We start from the raw sequence: 16258 nt of genomic DNA on the forward strand, positions 1-16258 counted from the left end.
AGAAATAGCCTCTGTGTTCCCAGCTGGTGGGAGTCTCGGAGGAGGCACAGATCTCACTGTCACAGGGGATTTTTTTGAGGAGCCGGTGCAGGTCACTGCTGCAGGTAAGAGGAGAAATGTATTAATTTTTTTTGGTTGTTTTTTTTTTTTTCCAATACAGTGGTCATGGCCCTGACCACAAAACCCAACTGATATTGATGGATACCAGTGCGGGAGGACTCACCATCAGGAAGGTCCAGTTATTCTGATTGTGGGCATGAACCGTTTTGCTTGCTTGATAGTACAAGCCCAGGCTTTTAGCAAAGCGTTGACCCCTTTTGGAACCAAGATGGGTTCATGCTGCAGCTCAGCTGTGCTTCCAAGTCTCACACAGCATATTTGTCTCCTTTTCCTGCTGCCAGGTGTCCCCTGTAAAGTCAAGCACGTCTCTCCCCAGCAAATCAGATGCACCACTGAGCCTGTGGGCAAGGGCAGGAGGCTTGGTGCCCCCCAGCCAGGTACGGTATTCAAATAACTGAAGGTCCAAACAAGCAAACACACATGGAAATGGAGGGCAGAAATCGTTTGGTGATGAATGCAATCAAGAAACAGGGCTTTCCAAAATGCTGCTTCAACATCAAGCCAGTTTCTTCTAGGTTTGATAGGGAGGAGGGCCACAAAAACGATCAGAGGGATGGAACACCGCTCCTATGAAGAAAGGCTGAGAGAGTTGGGGTTGTTCAGCCTGGAGAAGAGAAGGCTCCGGGGAGACCTTATTGCGGCCTTTCATTACTTAAATGGGGGCTTATCCGAAAGATGAGCACAAGCTGTTTAGCAGGGCCTGTTGTGACAGGACAAGGGGGAATGGTTTTAAACTAAAAGAGGGGAGATTCAGACTAGGTATAAGGAAGAAATGTTTTACACTGCGGGTGGTGCAACCCTGGCCCAGGTTGCCCAGAGAGGTGGTAGATGCCCCATCCCTGGGAACATTCAAGGTCAGGTTGGATGGGGCTCTGAGCAACCTGCTCTAGTTGAAGATGTCCCTGTCCATGGCAGGGGGGTTGGACTAGATGGCCTTTAAAGGTCCCTTCCAACCCAAACCATTCTATGATTTCATAGCAAGGAAAGGCAAGGTGAAGAGCTTGGCCCACCACTTGCAGATGGGTGATGGTGGGAGAAAGGTCAGCCTGGTGTGTAGGGCTGTGGAAAATGAGGGGAAAAAGGCATGGTTAATATTGAGAGGAACGATAGCTGAACTAGAGCTACTGCAGAGGCTTCTGGGGACACTGCTTGAGTGGAACATTGCAGTAGGAAATTATAGTGCATAAAACGAGGCTTGGCTCATTTTGACTGTGGGTCACCTCAGTACCTTTTCCTGCAAGAGCAGACATGTCAGTTTGGTTGGATGCTCTGCTCTCTGCAGGTTTTTGTTCTTTCTGGTAGAGGATTTCAAGGTAGAACAAATTCCCTAAAGTGAGATCAGTGTTCTGCCTTAGACTGCAAAAAATACCCACAAACAGAGCCAATTTATTATTAAAATTTTCTGTTCTGGCCTGCCTCCTTACACCAGTGATTCCAGCATGTGCTCTGGGATTTTTGTTGGCTCCTACTGAGAACACTTTTATTTTAACTTTCTAGGAAACAGAGGGCTTCTCTTTGAAGTCTGGGATGACGCCTCTGATCTGACAGAAGCAGGTCCTGGATATAGATGGCAGTTTGTACCTAATGCCAGCTCCCCAGTAAGATTTCTGTCTGGGGCAAAGAAGTCCTTCAGGTACTCAGTGATCTTAAAAAGAGATGAAGCCATGATAATCACCTTTAGCAGTGTAAGGTGTAGCAATAACACCTGACAGCTCTTTATAGCAGAGCCTTGCTGCATAGCTCCTATAAATCAAAGCAAACCCTTTGCTCCAAGGTCCTTTTGAAGCTCAAAATATGCAGTGAAGTGTTTTATTTTTCCTCATTTTGCTTTCACTTAGTATTTCTGCTCTACCTGGCCTAGATGTGCTGAAATACCACAAAAGAAATTGCCGCAGAGGTAGAAGGAGCTCCAGTTAGAGGCTGTCTTGGGCTGGAGCTCTGGCCAGATGTGGAGGGCCAGATCCTCAGCTGATGTTGGCAGCTGCAGCACAGGTGGAATTAATGGAAATAAACTGATTTGTCCCAAGTTGCAAAAATACCTGACCCCTGTTGGTGCCCATTACCTCTTCAGATACATCCTTGAAAAGCTGTGCGATATGCATGAATGTTTTCATCTTTCTATCACTTCTCTGTTTTTCTTAGTTGATCTTGTGTGTGATTTTGAGCCTTTTCCTGCCTGTTCAGGGCCAAGACTTTGCTTGAGAAGAAATGCACAAAAAAGTGGCCAACAACAAAACCATACTTATTTTCATGGAGCCGTTTTTTTTTTTCCTTTTTGAAAACTTCTGTAAAACATAAACGACATTTAATGTGAAAATGGGTCATTCTGAGGTTCCTTCAGTTCTAAAATCTCTGAGTTTTTGTTATAACTTGGTCTCACTGTCTTTCCTTGTTACGCAGTGTACATGTGAAGGTCTGGTGTGGGGCTGGGGGAGGTTTTAATATAACTCTTATGTATATTATGGATGTTCTGCTTTTGCTTAGCTCCAGGCTTCGTGGATTTTTTGTGGCTCCTCAGACCAACAATTACACCTTCTGGATTCAGGCAGATGGTCAGGCGTCTCTCTACTTAAGTTTGTCCCAAGATCCAGAACATAAGGTATTACTCTTGGCAGAGAAAAAAAATGAAATCAGGATAGGAAACTGTTTTAATTGAGGTCATAACAAGTGGGAATTTCCCCAGTGTGGATTGGCTTATTGGCCCTTATTATGAATCTGTTGCAGAGTGAAATTGGTATGATTATATATGATTTCTTACATTGTCCCTATCAGCCGCTCAGCTGATGAAAAACTCACTCTTGCAACCAGAGTCTTTGAATGTCTTTTCCAGAAGACCTTTTTGTTAGTTCAGCACATCACCATCACTAACAATCTGTGCAAGGGGACCTGGAGGCTTGTTGTCTGACTTCCTCAGTTTACCTTCTTTTTTGCCTTTTGAAATTTTGCCCTATGAAAACATTGGTCATTCCCTTTGTAAAGCTGAGAGGATGCTATCAATGAAGGTGAGCTATTTCTCTGAGCTATTCGTAAGCCTAGTAAGTGAACAGGGCTAGAAGAAATTTAAAGGACTTCTTATCTATAAAAAAACCCTGTAGCATTACTGGTCTTACTAATGGTAACATACTACATCTCAGAAGGCTGTAGACATAGTTTTTTCTTTTGTATTTGGAAGACATGAGATGTAGAACTGAAGTAATCCATGAAAAGTTGCATGGGGAACTGTTATTAGGGCTAGGGTCAGCCATAAGAATTATCTTCTTTATGGTATTGAACCCTAAACCAAAGCTCTTTGAGATGATGCCTTTTTCTTGTATGATAGGAAGGAATGTGTCAACCATCAACACGTTATCAGCTATAAGCACAAGTCTGGTGTTTTGGAGCTGTGGTATTGGACAAAGTGTCTTTTGGGGCTGGAGAAATGTCTCTGTGACTGATTGATTTGGTTGGTCTGGACACAGGTGAGAATAGCTTCTCTCCCTGCTGGCAATTCGGAGTGGTCTGAGAACTGGGTGAAGAGCTGGAGTGAGCGTTGGCAGCCAAAATCCCAGAAATTTGAGCTAACTGCTGATTCGAGGTACTACCTGGAAGCACTGCATCATGGAAAGGCACCCAGCAACGGGATGAGAGTTGGAGTCCAGATACATAACACGTGGCTGAATCCCCATACGGTGAACAACTACTACATCGAGAGACACGAAATTCGGGCTCATTCCTTGCATCTTCCAGAAGTGCAGGTCAGTGCTGTGTCCCTGGGAGCTGGACCTGATTCAGTTGACACGGATGGCAGCAATTCCTAATTGTAAAGGCCTTGTCAGTGCTAGAAATGAAAGTGTGTCCCCACCTTGTGTTTAAACTGCTGAGATAGTTGATGAGAAATAGCATCATGAACTGAAGGTGTTCGTGGTTTTTACACACATTGGTGGGTATATGTAAACCCTATGGTTGCATGATAATCTGCTCGTGCTAAAGTGTAAGCAATGCTGACTTCCCTCAGGCTTTATCTCACTCATTAATGCCTCACCTTGTTAACTAATGCTAATTAATACAAGTTTGGGATAGGTTTGTTTTTTTTTTTCCCCCTCCTCAGTGGCAGCACACTCAGTGTGTGATATCTGTCAAACCTATATTGCAATTAGGTGACAGAAACTTTCAGCTTTATGAAGCGCTGAGCAATGAGGGAAGTTTTTCCTGGTGGTTAAAGCCCACAGCTGCAGGACAGGAGCTTTAGGGACAATTTGTGGCTGTCAGCGTGTCTGCACAGGTCATGTATCCCTTGTGCTCCCGATAATCTAAGAGCAGGAGACCAAGGCTTGTGTCAGGAGAGACCATGGAGGACAAGAGCAGTTTAAGAGTAGCTGAAGGGACTCTTGATTTAAAGAGGCTTAAAAAGGCAAAATGCTGGCCATAAAATCCTGCTCAGTAGAAGATACCAGGTTTTGAAGGCTGTGCGTCTCATGCAGTTTGTACCTGTTTTCATCTATTTATTTGCTTCTTTGCTCGCCAGATGTTGACTGTGTCTGGTACAGGGTGTTTCAGTATCTCCTGGAATAACACATTGCGCAGAATGATCCCCACAAATGCTACGGCTCACCAGGTAGGCATCGTTAAATGCAGACAGCCAGTCCTCCGCTGGGGTGTAATTGGTGGAGCTCTGGTACTTGACAGCAGTTAAGTGTTTGGCCCAGAAGCTGAGACAAATTTTACATGATATAGGGGTGATTTTTGTTACTGGTAGTGCCTTGCAGTGGGATTTTTTGGGGGGCTGACTCCCAGGTATATTCTAAACATATCAGAGCATCTGATCTTGGCCTGTCATGTCTGCAGTGAAGTATGTGGTATCTTCAGATACCAGACCTTTGGACTTCTCTAAGACCAGATGTGTAGTGTATGGCTCTTGCTTCAGACAGGAGCTCCGATCTGGCTCCTTCAAAATCCCATAGTCTCTTGATGCGATAGTTGGTCACCATTAAAACTACCCTGGGTGATAGCTCCGTGATAGTCATTAGACATCTAGTCAACACAGCTGGTGGAGCCTGGAGGGGTGTGCAGATGCCCAGGCTGTGGTATAGCCCATGTAAGAAATCTGCACCTTTCTGAGGAGGTTGCTGGACACCTAAAGGATGTCTTACACCCCTGAAGGGTATCGGGCATGGAAGTTTGCACTCTGTGTTGAGCTGAAATTTATTCTCTACCATTTGGCTACCTTCTTGTTCAGAGCTGCCTTGCCACCGGTCCCTAGTTGATGAAAAGTGTAGTGATGATGTGGTGTTGAAGCTCTCTGCTGAAATGTTTCAGACACCGTTGTACTGTGACTGCTTTTGACTTTCTTAATTTTTTTTAAAGGTGCAAACAGCAATAGAGGAACTTCTTTCAATAGGATGTGAAACTAAGCCAACTTCTGCTAAAATCCTTTTCCGTGGTGGCTTTGAGAAAGAAGGTAGTGATCTTCCGTGACAAATAAGCAGTAATTACTGTGAGAGTTGATTTCCTTTTATGAAATAAATGTACTTTAAACTTTTAATAATAGTAAGTTTACACTTTTAATAGGTTTAAGTACATATATTTATGTTTCTCAGCTATTCATTATTTGTATGGATTCTGATGGGGGACTTTATGGAACTGATATTAAAACCAACATGATTAATATAATAATGAGAGATTCTTTCTGTAATATGTTGTATGACTGTCACATTGCAACACACTTATTAAAGCAAGTGATGTGTTTTTATTTTTGGAAACGTTAAGAATAGAGACAAAAAATGCAAGTTCTAGGGCATGTGAAATTATTCATATTTCAATATGTCTGCTGGGGAAGCAAATCTGGTGTAGCCCATAGCTACAGCTCAGGATGTGGAAACGGCCGATTCTGACTCTGGAGGTCTTTGCTTTCAGTGTTTCTTGATGACTGAAAGTGAAACAGTGCAAATATCTGTTGTATACTCGACTGGACAAGCAAGGTGAAAACATCAACTGCTTTTGTAAAAAAAAAAAAAAAAAAAAATCAATAATAGTTTTCCAACATTGAAGGTATTGTGCACATCAGAAAGCTACTCTAGTAGAAAGTACCTCCAGTAACACTGGCACAGGTTGCCCAGAGAGGTGGTGGATGCCCCATCCCTGGGAACATTCAAGGTCAGGTTGGACGGGGCTCTGAGCAACCTGATCTAGTTGAAGATGTCCCTGCTCATTGCAGGGGGTTGGACTAGATGATCTTTAAAGGTCCCTTCCAACCCAAACCATTCTGTCATTCTATATCTGACTGCAATAATAGTATACTTATCCTATGCCAAAAAGTAGATGATTGCCCAGAGACGTCATATCACATTCTTGTATTCAGTATGGAGAGAGAGAGAACAGATCCCAGCCAGTAACATGTATATTTTGTGATTGGTTCCTCCAAGTGGAGGAAAGTAATTAATTAACCTTAATTAGGGAGGGAGGGAAGCTTTATACAGAAAAATGAAAATAGCAACCGGACATTCTTAATATCATCCCAAATCTACGATTCTGCCAACAAAAAAGAGAAAAACTTGAGCTAAAAGCCAATGATAGTTCAACAGTACAATGGGAATAAAAATTGATGTGTAACAAATAGAACAAAGGAGAACTTGAATTTTCATTGATGATTGTAAAGTGTAGATAACATTAAAAAACAGCAGAACAATGGTGAAATTGTGGTGAATGGATGCCAGGAAAAAAAAAAAAGCCACACGCATTCAGACCTAGGTTCTGTCTTGCGCAGTATCCTGTCTTCAGCAGAAACCAAAATAGATGCCTAGGGAAGAGTAAAAACTGGATGATCATCAATTCATCATTGATTCTCTCCAAATACGAAGTATTTTCGGCTCAACTAATTTCCTGAGTGTAATATGTTTTTTAATTTAATTACCCTCAGTGGCTCTCCCTTCCCTGTATTTACATAATCTCCCCTTGAACACAGCTAAATTACTACACTCATAATTTCTTCCAGTGAAGATTTCAACAGGTCCAACACTTTTGCAAAGAACCACAGCTACCTCCTTTCGACACTTTTGTTTTTTTCAACTCTGTTGTTAACTTCATTTTTTAGGCTTTATTTCTCTTGCTGGAAGAAAAGGTGAATTGTCAGTATGTAGTGACAGAAGAAAGTCTTTTATGTACTAGGAAGAAAAGAAATCTTAGCAGTTTTTCAGCAGCAGCGGTTGATAGACCAATGGAACAAACATCCCAAAGGGAAAGGTGGATTCACTGTTGCTTTATACATCGATTTCCAGCTTTGCCTGAGTGTTTTCTGGAGAGGAAGGGTGGATTTGGTCAAACATATGCTATACGGCTAAAGACAGTGTTATTTGCCATGAGGTTTTATGGTTAGAACAGAAATCTAATGATCCCTCCTCCTGTCTTTCAGCACCCTTAAGCTGGGGAACAATTGCCCTGCAGATGTTCACCATTTATCCGGGCAGGAGAATACTTAAGAGTAGGACTGTTTGACTGTATTTTCGTTAGTCTCTTGACCGTACTGGTGCCTTCTGAATAATTTTCATGCCCTCTTGCTTTTCTTATCTTTGTCAGATATGAAGGACATCATTACCACAGGACGCATAGTCAGTAGAACGGAGCCTTTCTGTGGGAGGTTCAGTATTCACAGACCAAGCCAGCTGGTGAAAACTTCCTCATCAACTCTACCAAGATATGATCTTACTGAATACACACATGTAAGTGGCTGCAATTGATGAGTAGGTTGCACTGGGGACTGAATCCTCAGAGCCTAATCAGCAACATGAAATCATCTGGTCTGCTTAGACTTCCCCCAAAGCCACAAAGGATCATGTCTTTGGACTATGCTTGTGGACAGAACAGAGTGTCTTTTATTGAGTGCGTGGATAGTTTGAGATCCCTGAGAAGTAGATATTGTTTAACGCATCTGGCTGCTCCTGGGAATGCAACCCTTGCTGAGGGAAAGGAAAAGGTGGGATGCTGTCGGGAAAAGATGGAAGATGCAGGGATGACCACTTCTTGACAAAAGGAAAAAAACCTCTTTTTACCTGGGAGTCCACTCTCGCTCACTTTTCTGCTCATCTTCTAATCTACTTTTAATAGGAATAATGTCAACTCTGTCACCGTTTCTTTGCCACCTGGGGGAAGGCAAATAGTGGGGGGTTGAAAGGAAGGAGGCGAGGAGGGAAAGACTTGTTCCCAAAGCCTCCTGCAGTCCTTCTAGACTCCTTCCAGTTCTCCTTCACAGACGTCTTCCAGACCTATTTCCCCACCTGACACCCATCCCAAACCTTGTGCCCTAAACCAACTCCTCCAGTCACCTTTCCTGCCTCCCAGATACTTGAAATCCCCATTAGCACTTCCCAGCTATGTTTTGCCCCAAAACCTCACTGAAGCCTAAGGGGTCAGTTTTATGCTATGTGGTGGCACACAGGTCACCTGGATGCCATGTGCTGTCTTCTATAGGTGCTATTCAAGGCAATTTGGCCTTAAGCGGTAGGCTTTATTGCTGACCTTGAACAACGTGTTTCCCAACTAATGTTAAACTGGGATTGAAACAGAATATAGTATCTTCTACAGACATTACCTATAAATTACCTATGGTTTGATTTGTGAAAATTTTTGTCCCCATTTTCGCAGGTGTGTTTTGCACATAAAGGCCATATGAGCAATATCTGTCATATCTCTGTGTCCTACACCAATGTCTCTTTATGTTCAGTGAAGAGGAACCTCACCTGCCTATGGAATTTCAATGAAACTAACTCTAAAAGGTATCCAGACACTTATAGTTTCCAGAGATTACACTTTCCATAGTAAGAAGGTGTACTAGGAAAACAGGGAGAAGTTCTTATTTGTATAGGAACAAGTTTTCAGATTTTTTATTTGGGATAAGATGACACATGCTCTGTACCTGCAGAGGCATTCCCGGAACGTTCTTCCATTCTTTTTGAGGATTTACTGAGTAAATTTGCATGTTTCTTGTAATATGCACTATCTCACCATAGTAATGCACAGATGGAGAGTTTGTTCTGTCTCTGGTAAGCACACCAGAAGGTTTCTGAGGACATTAATTTCCCAGTTTCTTTGGCAACAGTTAGTGGATTTTCTACAGTGAGACAGAGAGATGCATTGATTTTTGTGGTTTTTTTTCCCTCAGTAACCTCATGAGATCATTGGTACACAAAATTTTGAAAATTGGTGTAGTCTTTGATTTTCTTTATTCACTTAGAATTACGTGGGTAGAAAACATTCGGTGTTAGATGTAAAGCTTGGGACAGGCAGACTTAAAAAAAATCAGGAGTGTCTGAAGAACTTCAGGAAGGGAAGTTGGCAGCTTGGGTATCTGTAAGGTTGTGTGAGGGGGGTGTGTGCATGCCTGGAAGGGGAAGAAGGGGTTGGGATTAAATTACTACATGGTGGAGAGAGCTGGGAGCCTTGAGCAATCATCTGGTATTCCCAAGGGGCCTGAACTCTGGATTGACCTCCGTTGAGGTCACTGATGCTATCATAGTGTTTTGCCAAAAATAGAGCAGCAGCAGTCATTCCCACATCCCACTCTTGTGGTACAGAGGGGGACACCTAAGCAGAGATCTAAAGCTTTGTTTCTCACTATGGGGAACCCAACAGAGACATGTAGAGTGTGATCACAAGCCATTGAGCAAGTGTCTTCTGTATGAGTAAAGAACAGTAGTAATAACAGCAGTACCTGATGTTACCCGGAAGCTTCACAAAGCACCTCAAAAGTTGATTATTGCCACTACCTCACAAAGCAAAAGAGAGCTTGCACAACCTTGGTGTTTTCCAGCTGGACATTTACCTGCACTGACCTCTGGAAGGGGTGTGTGAATCTCTCCACGCTTCTCCAGGACCTCCCTGCCAATTCCCCGGTGTTTGTGCATCAGATAGACTTGCTGAACCCTATGCTGCAGAAGAAAACATCTGGATCATTTTACCTTGATGAAGTCATCATCGCAGACAGAGCTGTGACTGGTAAAGGAATCTGTTTTTTTCCTTTCTGTTAATGTTACCATCTTTCCAGGATACTTCATTAAAGTCTTTAATGATAGGGCTGGTTGAAACTTTTTCAAAGGGGAAGGGTACTTCACAACAGGCACAAAAATAATTTTGTTTTCTTGAACTTTTTTTTTTGTGAAAACAATCAAGAAAGAATTGCCAAATATCAATATTCTTGGTTTATTTGAAAATGTGTTTCTACAAATGTAACTCTTGAAAGGTCTTGCCCAGACAAAAACAAACAAAAAAACCCCCAAACAGATATGTTTCCAGCTACGAAATGAAAATAACCTAGGCATAGTGACAGCTGTTCTCCTTGCTCTAATGAACGCTTGTGCTCTTTTTCTTTCAGTTTCTCAGAGAGATCCTAAACCACCTCGGCCAGGTGGGAGGATAGTTGAAGTAGTATCTGTGGTGGGGTCTGCTCCCACTTACAATGTGTCCTGGATGGTGTCTGGCTGTGGTGCAAGTCTGCCCCTTCTCTCTCTAAGGTAGGGACAGTGAGTAGATCATCTCAATACCCTGTAATACCTCTTGCAGTTCACCCTGACATGTCTGGAGCTGGTTGCCATCTAAGACAGGACATGAGAGGCAGTGGAGGATAAGACTGCAACTTGGCAATCCCTGTGCTTTCATTGGAATCTTCTCCTCTAGGCAATTCGGATGGGTCGTGTTCAGACTGTTTAGACTACTGAATCCTGCACAGATGCCTATACTCAGTAGATGGGCTGCAGTTATAAATTAAGATACTTAATTTCACTCTCAGCACATGAGTGTTTTGAGCTTTGCTCACCATATAGCATCTTGAACGTATATTGTAACCATCTTAGTGAAGGTATCTGATTCTGGGATCGAAGTTCCATTGTAGAAGTAGGATTCAATTGCTGAAGCAGAGGTGCTTAAGATGTTTCAGCTAACCCGGGGTATGTAAGATATACATGGGACACCAAGATATGATGTAGGACTAGAAGGAGATCTAAGCCCATCTGGAACAGTGGATGGAGATCAGCCAGAGATGATCCCAAACACCTTTAATGACACCAATTACCATGTTAGGCAATGGAAGTTCATCTTATGTGTCCTTGTTTATGGAGATGGTTTCTATTGTGGAAGTCCCAACAATGAAAGAGGAGGCAGAGCCATAGGCTGACCAGTTCAGAGAGTGCACCATTAAAGGGCTATACTGGCAGTGAATAAGTCCTGTAAAAGTTGACTCATATCCAGCTGAGTCAGCAAGAACCTGATGGGAATAGAGCCAGGCAAAGGAGAAGCTGGAACGATGCAGCCTCTTCTCCTCTGCAGCAGCCAGCTGTTAGTTTGGCTCAGTTACTTCACCCAAAGTGACTTGCTCAGGCGTCCATAGGAAGCCTCCTTTCTGAAGAAGGTGAACCTCAGCCTGTTGTAACTTCATTTGGTATCTTACCTTGTGGTCTCTCCTTTTTCAAGCAAATGCAAAGCAATATGTCATTAGTTTTGAGTGCTGTGAAGACAGCTAGATTCTCCTTTAAGAGTTGGCTAAGATTTGAAGAAAACTAGGTCTGGTTCCCAGAGCAGCCAAGTCATTGCATTTCTTGGTGAAATCCATTGCTTAGGTGAATTCATCAATCACCTGTTGGTGCTCAGAGTCATAGTCCAAGTCAGCACGAAGGAAAAGACTGACGCAATCCAGTTTATACCTCAGTTTTCCCAACGTGATAGCTGCACATCAGCAGTTCAGACTGCTGTCCTGCAAAGCCCAAGCCTAAGAAGTCATTCAGTAAAACAGTTAAACCACAGTTCCGACCTAGCTGTTCTGTAGAAGTCAACTTAGCCAGCACAGCGTAGAAGGATTTGACTTGTGAAAGTCTCTCCTTGAAAAGCACATTTAATTGCCAGTGTCAAATGTGGTATTTTGACAAGAACCGCCAATGGTAAAGGCAAGGATGAGAATACAGGGGGATGTTTGTGAAGCTTAATATGCATAAACAGAGGTGTAACTAACAGAAAGAGGGGAAATTTTTACTCTTGTGTGTAGCCTTAACAAGACTGGCATTGGAATCCTACATACAGCACTGACGAGCACATTTTTCAAAGGGATGTAGAAAAACTGAAAAAAAAAAAAAAAAAAAAAAAGGGAAAAAAAAGCCATGAGCATGATTATGGAGCAGAAGAAAATGCCTAGGAGAGAAAGATTTAAGAAGCTGAATCTGTTTAGCTTATAAATGAAGATTAAGAAATGGATTGATCATAGTACCTCTCACCAGGAAAAAAAAAAGTGCTTAACACTGGTGGGCTTCTGCATCTCGCAGAGGAAGGTGTGAGAGGAACCAGTGTGTGATGCTGAAGCCAGGAAGACTGAAAACAGAAATCAGCGCATGCTTTAAAAATGGGTGGGCTGATCACTGTCTGGATATCTTCAAAACAAACCTGGCTCTTTCTCTTAACTGAGCATGTGCTATGCTTTAATGCAACTTGCTGCGGTCAGGAAAGAAATATTAGCTAAAATCTGAGGTACCGGCTGTACATCAGACGAGAAGGGTCAGTGGTCCCTTTGGTTTTGTATTCTCGAAATTTGCTCTGCAGAAGCCACGGCTGAGGTCCGAGAGACTTTAGCTGTTATCCAGACACTTAACCACACGGTGGCATCATGGTACCACAAAGAGTCTCTTTTTCCTTTGAAAAAGGAGAATTTTTGTGGCAAGGGAGAAAATATTTTAAGTTTTAGAAATTGGGCTTTGGATGAACTCTAATACGAAATATCACCGTATTTCAGGAGAGTTAAGATTTTGATAGACTCGAGGAGACTACAGGATGAAGTAGGAAAGCTTTTTGCTTTGACGTTGTAGCTGCTGTCCAGGCTGCATTGAGTTGGTCCTTTAAAAACACCAGTACTGGGGCAGGACTTGCTTGTGCTTGGTGCTGTATGAATTATTTCTTCTATCATAGTTAAAAAAGGTGTTTTTCCACCGTTTTCTGTTGTGTCCATTGCCTGTGTTATGTAAGTATGAGTTGGGTGTAGTCAATTCTGTTTGAGCTCTGAACGTGTTCTCCTTAGGTCCTTCAAGAGTGTTGTTCCCATAGGTGACCCTCTGCTGCTGGTGACATAGGGGTGTCAGGAGTGGGGATCTTGACTGCTAATGCCTTCATGTGAACCTGCTCTGTCACACAGAGGTGCTTTGCTTGGGGAAGGCTCTAAGGAGTATGGCTACCTCTACGTCTCCACGGAGGATGTGAGAGTCAGCCTCACCATCCAGAGACTGCAAAAGTCATCTCCACCTATTGGAGGGACCTTCCGCATCCACTTGGCCAATACAGTGATATCAGGTAAGAGAAAATGCAAGTACAGGTCCTGGATATCCTTTGCAGGAAGCCAACTGAAGAAGAGATAATATCGAACCTTTCAAATGCTCAGGGTACAGGCTGGCAGGTTATACCCGTTGCGATAGCTGCTAGATCTTTTCATTTGTTGTCATTCAAGACAGGAGTTGTTGATGTTAGGTAAGGGGTTGTTCAAAAATGCGCACAGCCACTATGAAATATTTGCCTTAATGTTAAAGAACTTTGGATCAGAACCTGAATTGGGATTTTGCATCCCAAAGTTTCTTTATGCTGATATTTCTCCAGCATATATACTCCTGGTCATCTTATATGACAAGACCCGTGCAGTTTACCAGGAAATTCGTTCTCTTCTAGCATTACCAGGGTTGGTAATTGGTTTGCAGATACCACAAAGCTTTTGTGCATAGAATTGCTTGACTTGAATTCGTCACCCTTTAGATCTGCTAGGTTTTCTTGTGTTTGGTTTAAATATTCAAAGAGGCTTAGAATGAAAGTGAGCAGGTTAATATGAGCAAGGCCAACGATAAAGTTCTTGACTGAGGAACTGGTGACTCAGTTATAAAGTCAAATCATAAAGTAGGAAAATGTAACCTTAGAATATTCCTGAAATAACTCCTTCCTCCACGCTGTCAGTTAAGATTTTTCTGCAACAATGGAAGGCTGTCTCAATAGTGGCCTGCTTTGAATATCATCTTTTAAAAATGTACTCTATTATTTTGCCCTGTTCCCAGGTCTTGCGCTTTCCCCTCTTTCTTATGAATTGTTTAGAGAGATTTATTGTGTCTGCAGCTTTGGCTATGAGTATTTACGTCAAAAGAAATAGGACATCATTTACATTTATTTGGGATTGGACTCTACAAAGTCTTCTTCAATAGTCCGACACACCCCCACCCTACACACCTCCACCCCTCTCATCTAGGAAGTTTCCAACCTTTTTATTTTGAAGGAACATGACTTGTACACTGAAATTTCATGTCTCCTAGGTTCACAGGTAACCTCCTAAAAATGTAGGTCGCGTGTAATGAAGAGTATTACTTAGACAAAATTTCTGATGGTCCCAACTGGAAAGAAGTTTCTAGGTTTTCTTAGCTATTAAATAGTGCAGATCTTTTGGCATTTGGGATCCAGTAAATTTCCCTCTGCTGCTTTTTGGCAGTTGCAGAGGTTTGAACCACAACAGCCTCGTACTAATAATGAAACAACTTTCTTTCCTAGGAGCAGGTAGATGTGCTCTCCTAGGGATGAGGATATCCACTGCTTTCTAATCTCTTTTGCAGATGTTTCAGTGCACATCTCCTCCCACCACCTCCGCAAGCTTTTGCAAGAAAACATAGATAATTCTACAGCCCCGTACTTCAACACCAGTGACTTCATCGTGACCAAAGACTCAAACTCTTGCTATGAAAGCATCTGGACACTGACTTGGAAAAAGAAAACTGGGGACTTGCCCAATGTTATCAGTGTACAGTAATTTCTTTTACTAACACCCCCTTTGAACCCTATTCAATGTCTTTGGCCTTGGCTGAGTCATTCACCCAATGTTTGTTTTTATGAAAATACCCATGGGACCTTAGGCAATCTATCTTCCTATTAGGAACAGCAGCTTAAGCAAATTCCAGGTTAGATGATTAAAAAAACAATTGCAGTTACAGGAGGAGAAATTACATCTCCAGAGCCTGTGCTTCAAAATGAGGAGGCTAGAATGTAATTGCTGTGCTTTGTGGCAGTTCTGCACAATAAAGGGACTGCTATACTGAAATGAAAGCTATTATAATCTCATTAATATTTCAGTACAGTAACTGAAGCTCAGTACAGGTTTGTGGCATCATTTATGGACCAAGAAAGTCTTTTTCTGAGAACTATTCTTTATGGGTTCATATCTGGTTCTCATAAGTCTCAGATGAAGGTTCAGTTCACACTCTCCCATCTCAAGATTTATCATTTAAGTTTTGCTTCAGGTAGGAGTGTCTTTTTTGAGTAAGGACTCAGACTAAGCTGCTTCCTTCCCCCAAAAGAAAAACTATTTCTTTGTATATCCAGCTTCTAAAAGTGTAAAATTATCTTCGATGAAACAATGAATTCTCATGCTCAAGACACTGGCCTGGATGGTGATAAAAAGCTTAAGCTGCATCTTCAGCTGTAGCACATGCCCTTGCTTCACCCAAAGTCATGTCTTTGAGAAGCAGATGTTCAAAGCCATTTCCATGCCTAATTCCAAATAGTATTACTGAGTATTGGAAGTTTATTTGCACATTTGGTTCCTGAATCTCTTTGCCTCAGTTTCTTGCCTGCAAGGTGAGGATGGGAAAAGGGAGGAGTTGTGAAGCCTTGGATAATGAAGATTTAGACCTGGAGATAGGAGTCATAGAAGAAGCTTGAGGAAAGGTTTCCAGGAGTTATTTGCTGCCTTGTAATGAGTCTATATGAGCTCGGGGGGGATGGTTTTAATTTAAAATCACAGGATGGAAAGGGGTGAGAAATTTAAATTTTTTGTTCTTTGCCAGGTCTCCGCTGAAAAACTCACTGGTCTGAAGCCAACTGTTTCTAGTCGTGTGGTTTATGATGGGGGTGTGTTTATTGGGCCAATATTTGGGGACATGCTTGCTACCTTCAATAACAAAACACAGGTGAGTTAATGTGCTGTCACACTGGGTCGTGTAGATCCAGGAGTCTCACAGGTATTCAGGTACCTACGTCTGCCACTAAATCATTTCAGAAATCTAGTGTTCTGTGCCTTGCCATGAATCAGTCAGATTCATCTCCCCGGTTTGTGCAGCAGGACTTTCCTCCAAGAGCTATTGTGGGTGGGGAGAATGGCCATCATGGGTGA

At 42.4% G+C, this 16258-nt stretch overlaps 1 protein-coding gene across 1 annotated transcript in view; it reads left to right on the forward strand.

The window, feature by feature from the left end:
• The window catches only part of PKHD1 (polycystic kidney and hepatic disease 1 (autosomal recessive)), a gene marked incomplete at both ends in the record, with an annotated part of 59734 nt that overhangs the window by 14834 nt on the left and 28642 nt on the right, over positions 1-16258 (forward strand). Inside the window, 14 exons of the mRNA XM_009579113.1 lie at positions 3-104; positions 402-497; positions 1618-1753; positions 2605-2719; positions 3579-3854; positions 4625-4714; positions 5464-5557; positions 7672-7814; positions 8737-8867; positions 9902-10086; positions 10463-10601; positions 13259-13413; positions 14706-14890; positions 15933-16055. Coding sequence (XP_009577408.1) covers positions 3-104; positions 402-497; positions 1618-1753; positions 2605-2719; positions 3579-3854; positions 4625-4714; positions 5464-5557; positions 7672-7814; positions 8737-8867; positions 9902-10086; positions 10463-10601; positions 13259-13413; positions 14706-14890; positions 15933-16055 — 1970 coding nt within the window. The remainder of the gene's footprint in view (positions 1-2; positions 105-401; positions 498-1617; positions 1754-2604; positions 2720-3578; positions 3855-4624; positions 4715-5463; positions 5558-7671; positions 7815-8736; positions 8868-9901; positions 10087-10462; positions 10602-13258; positions 13414-14705; positions 14891-15932; positions 16056-16258) is intronic.

The sequence above is a fragment of the Fulmarus glacialis genome, unplaced genomic scaffold, assembly GCF_000690835.1.
Source record: "Fulmarus glacialis isolate BGI_N327 unplaced genomic scaffold, ASM69083v1 scaffold1656, whole genome shotgun sequence".
NCBI lineage: Eukaryota > Metazoa > Chordata > Aves > Procellariiformes > Procellariidae > Fulmarus > Fulmarus glacialis.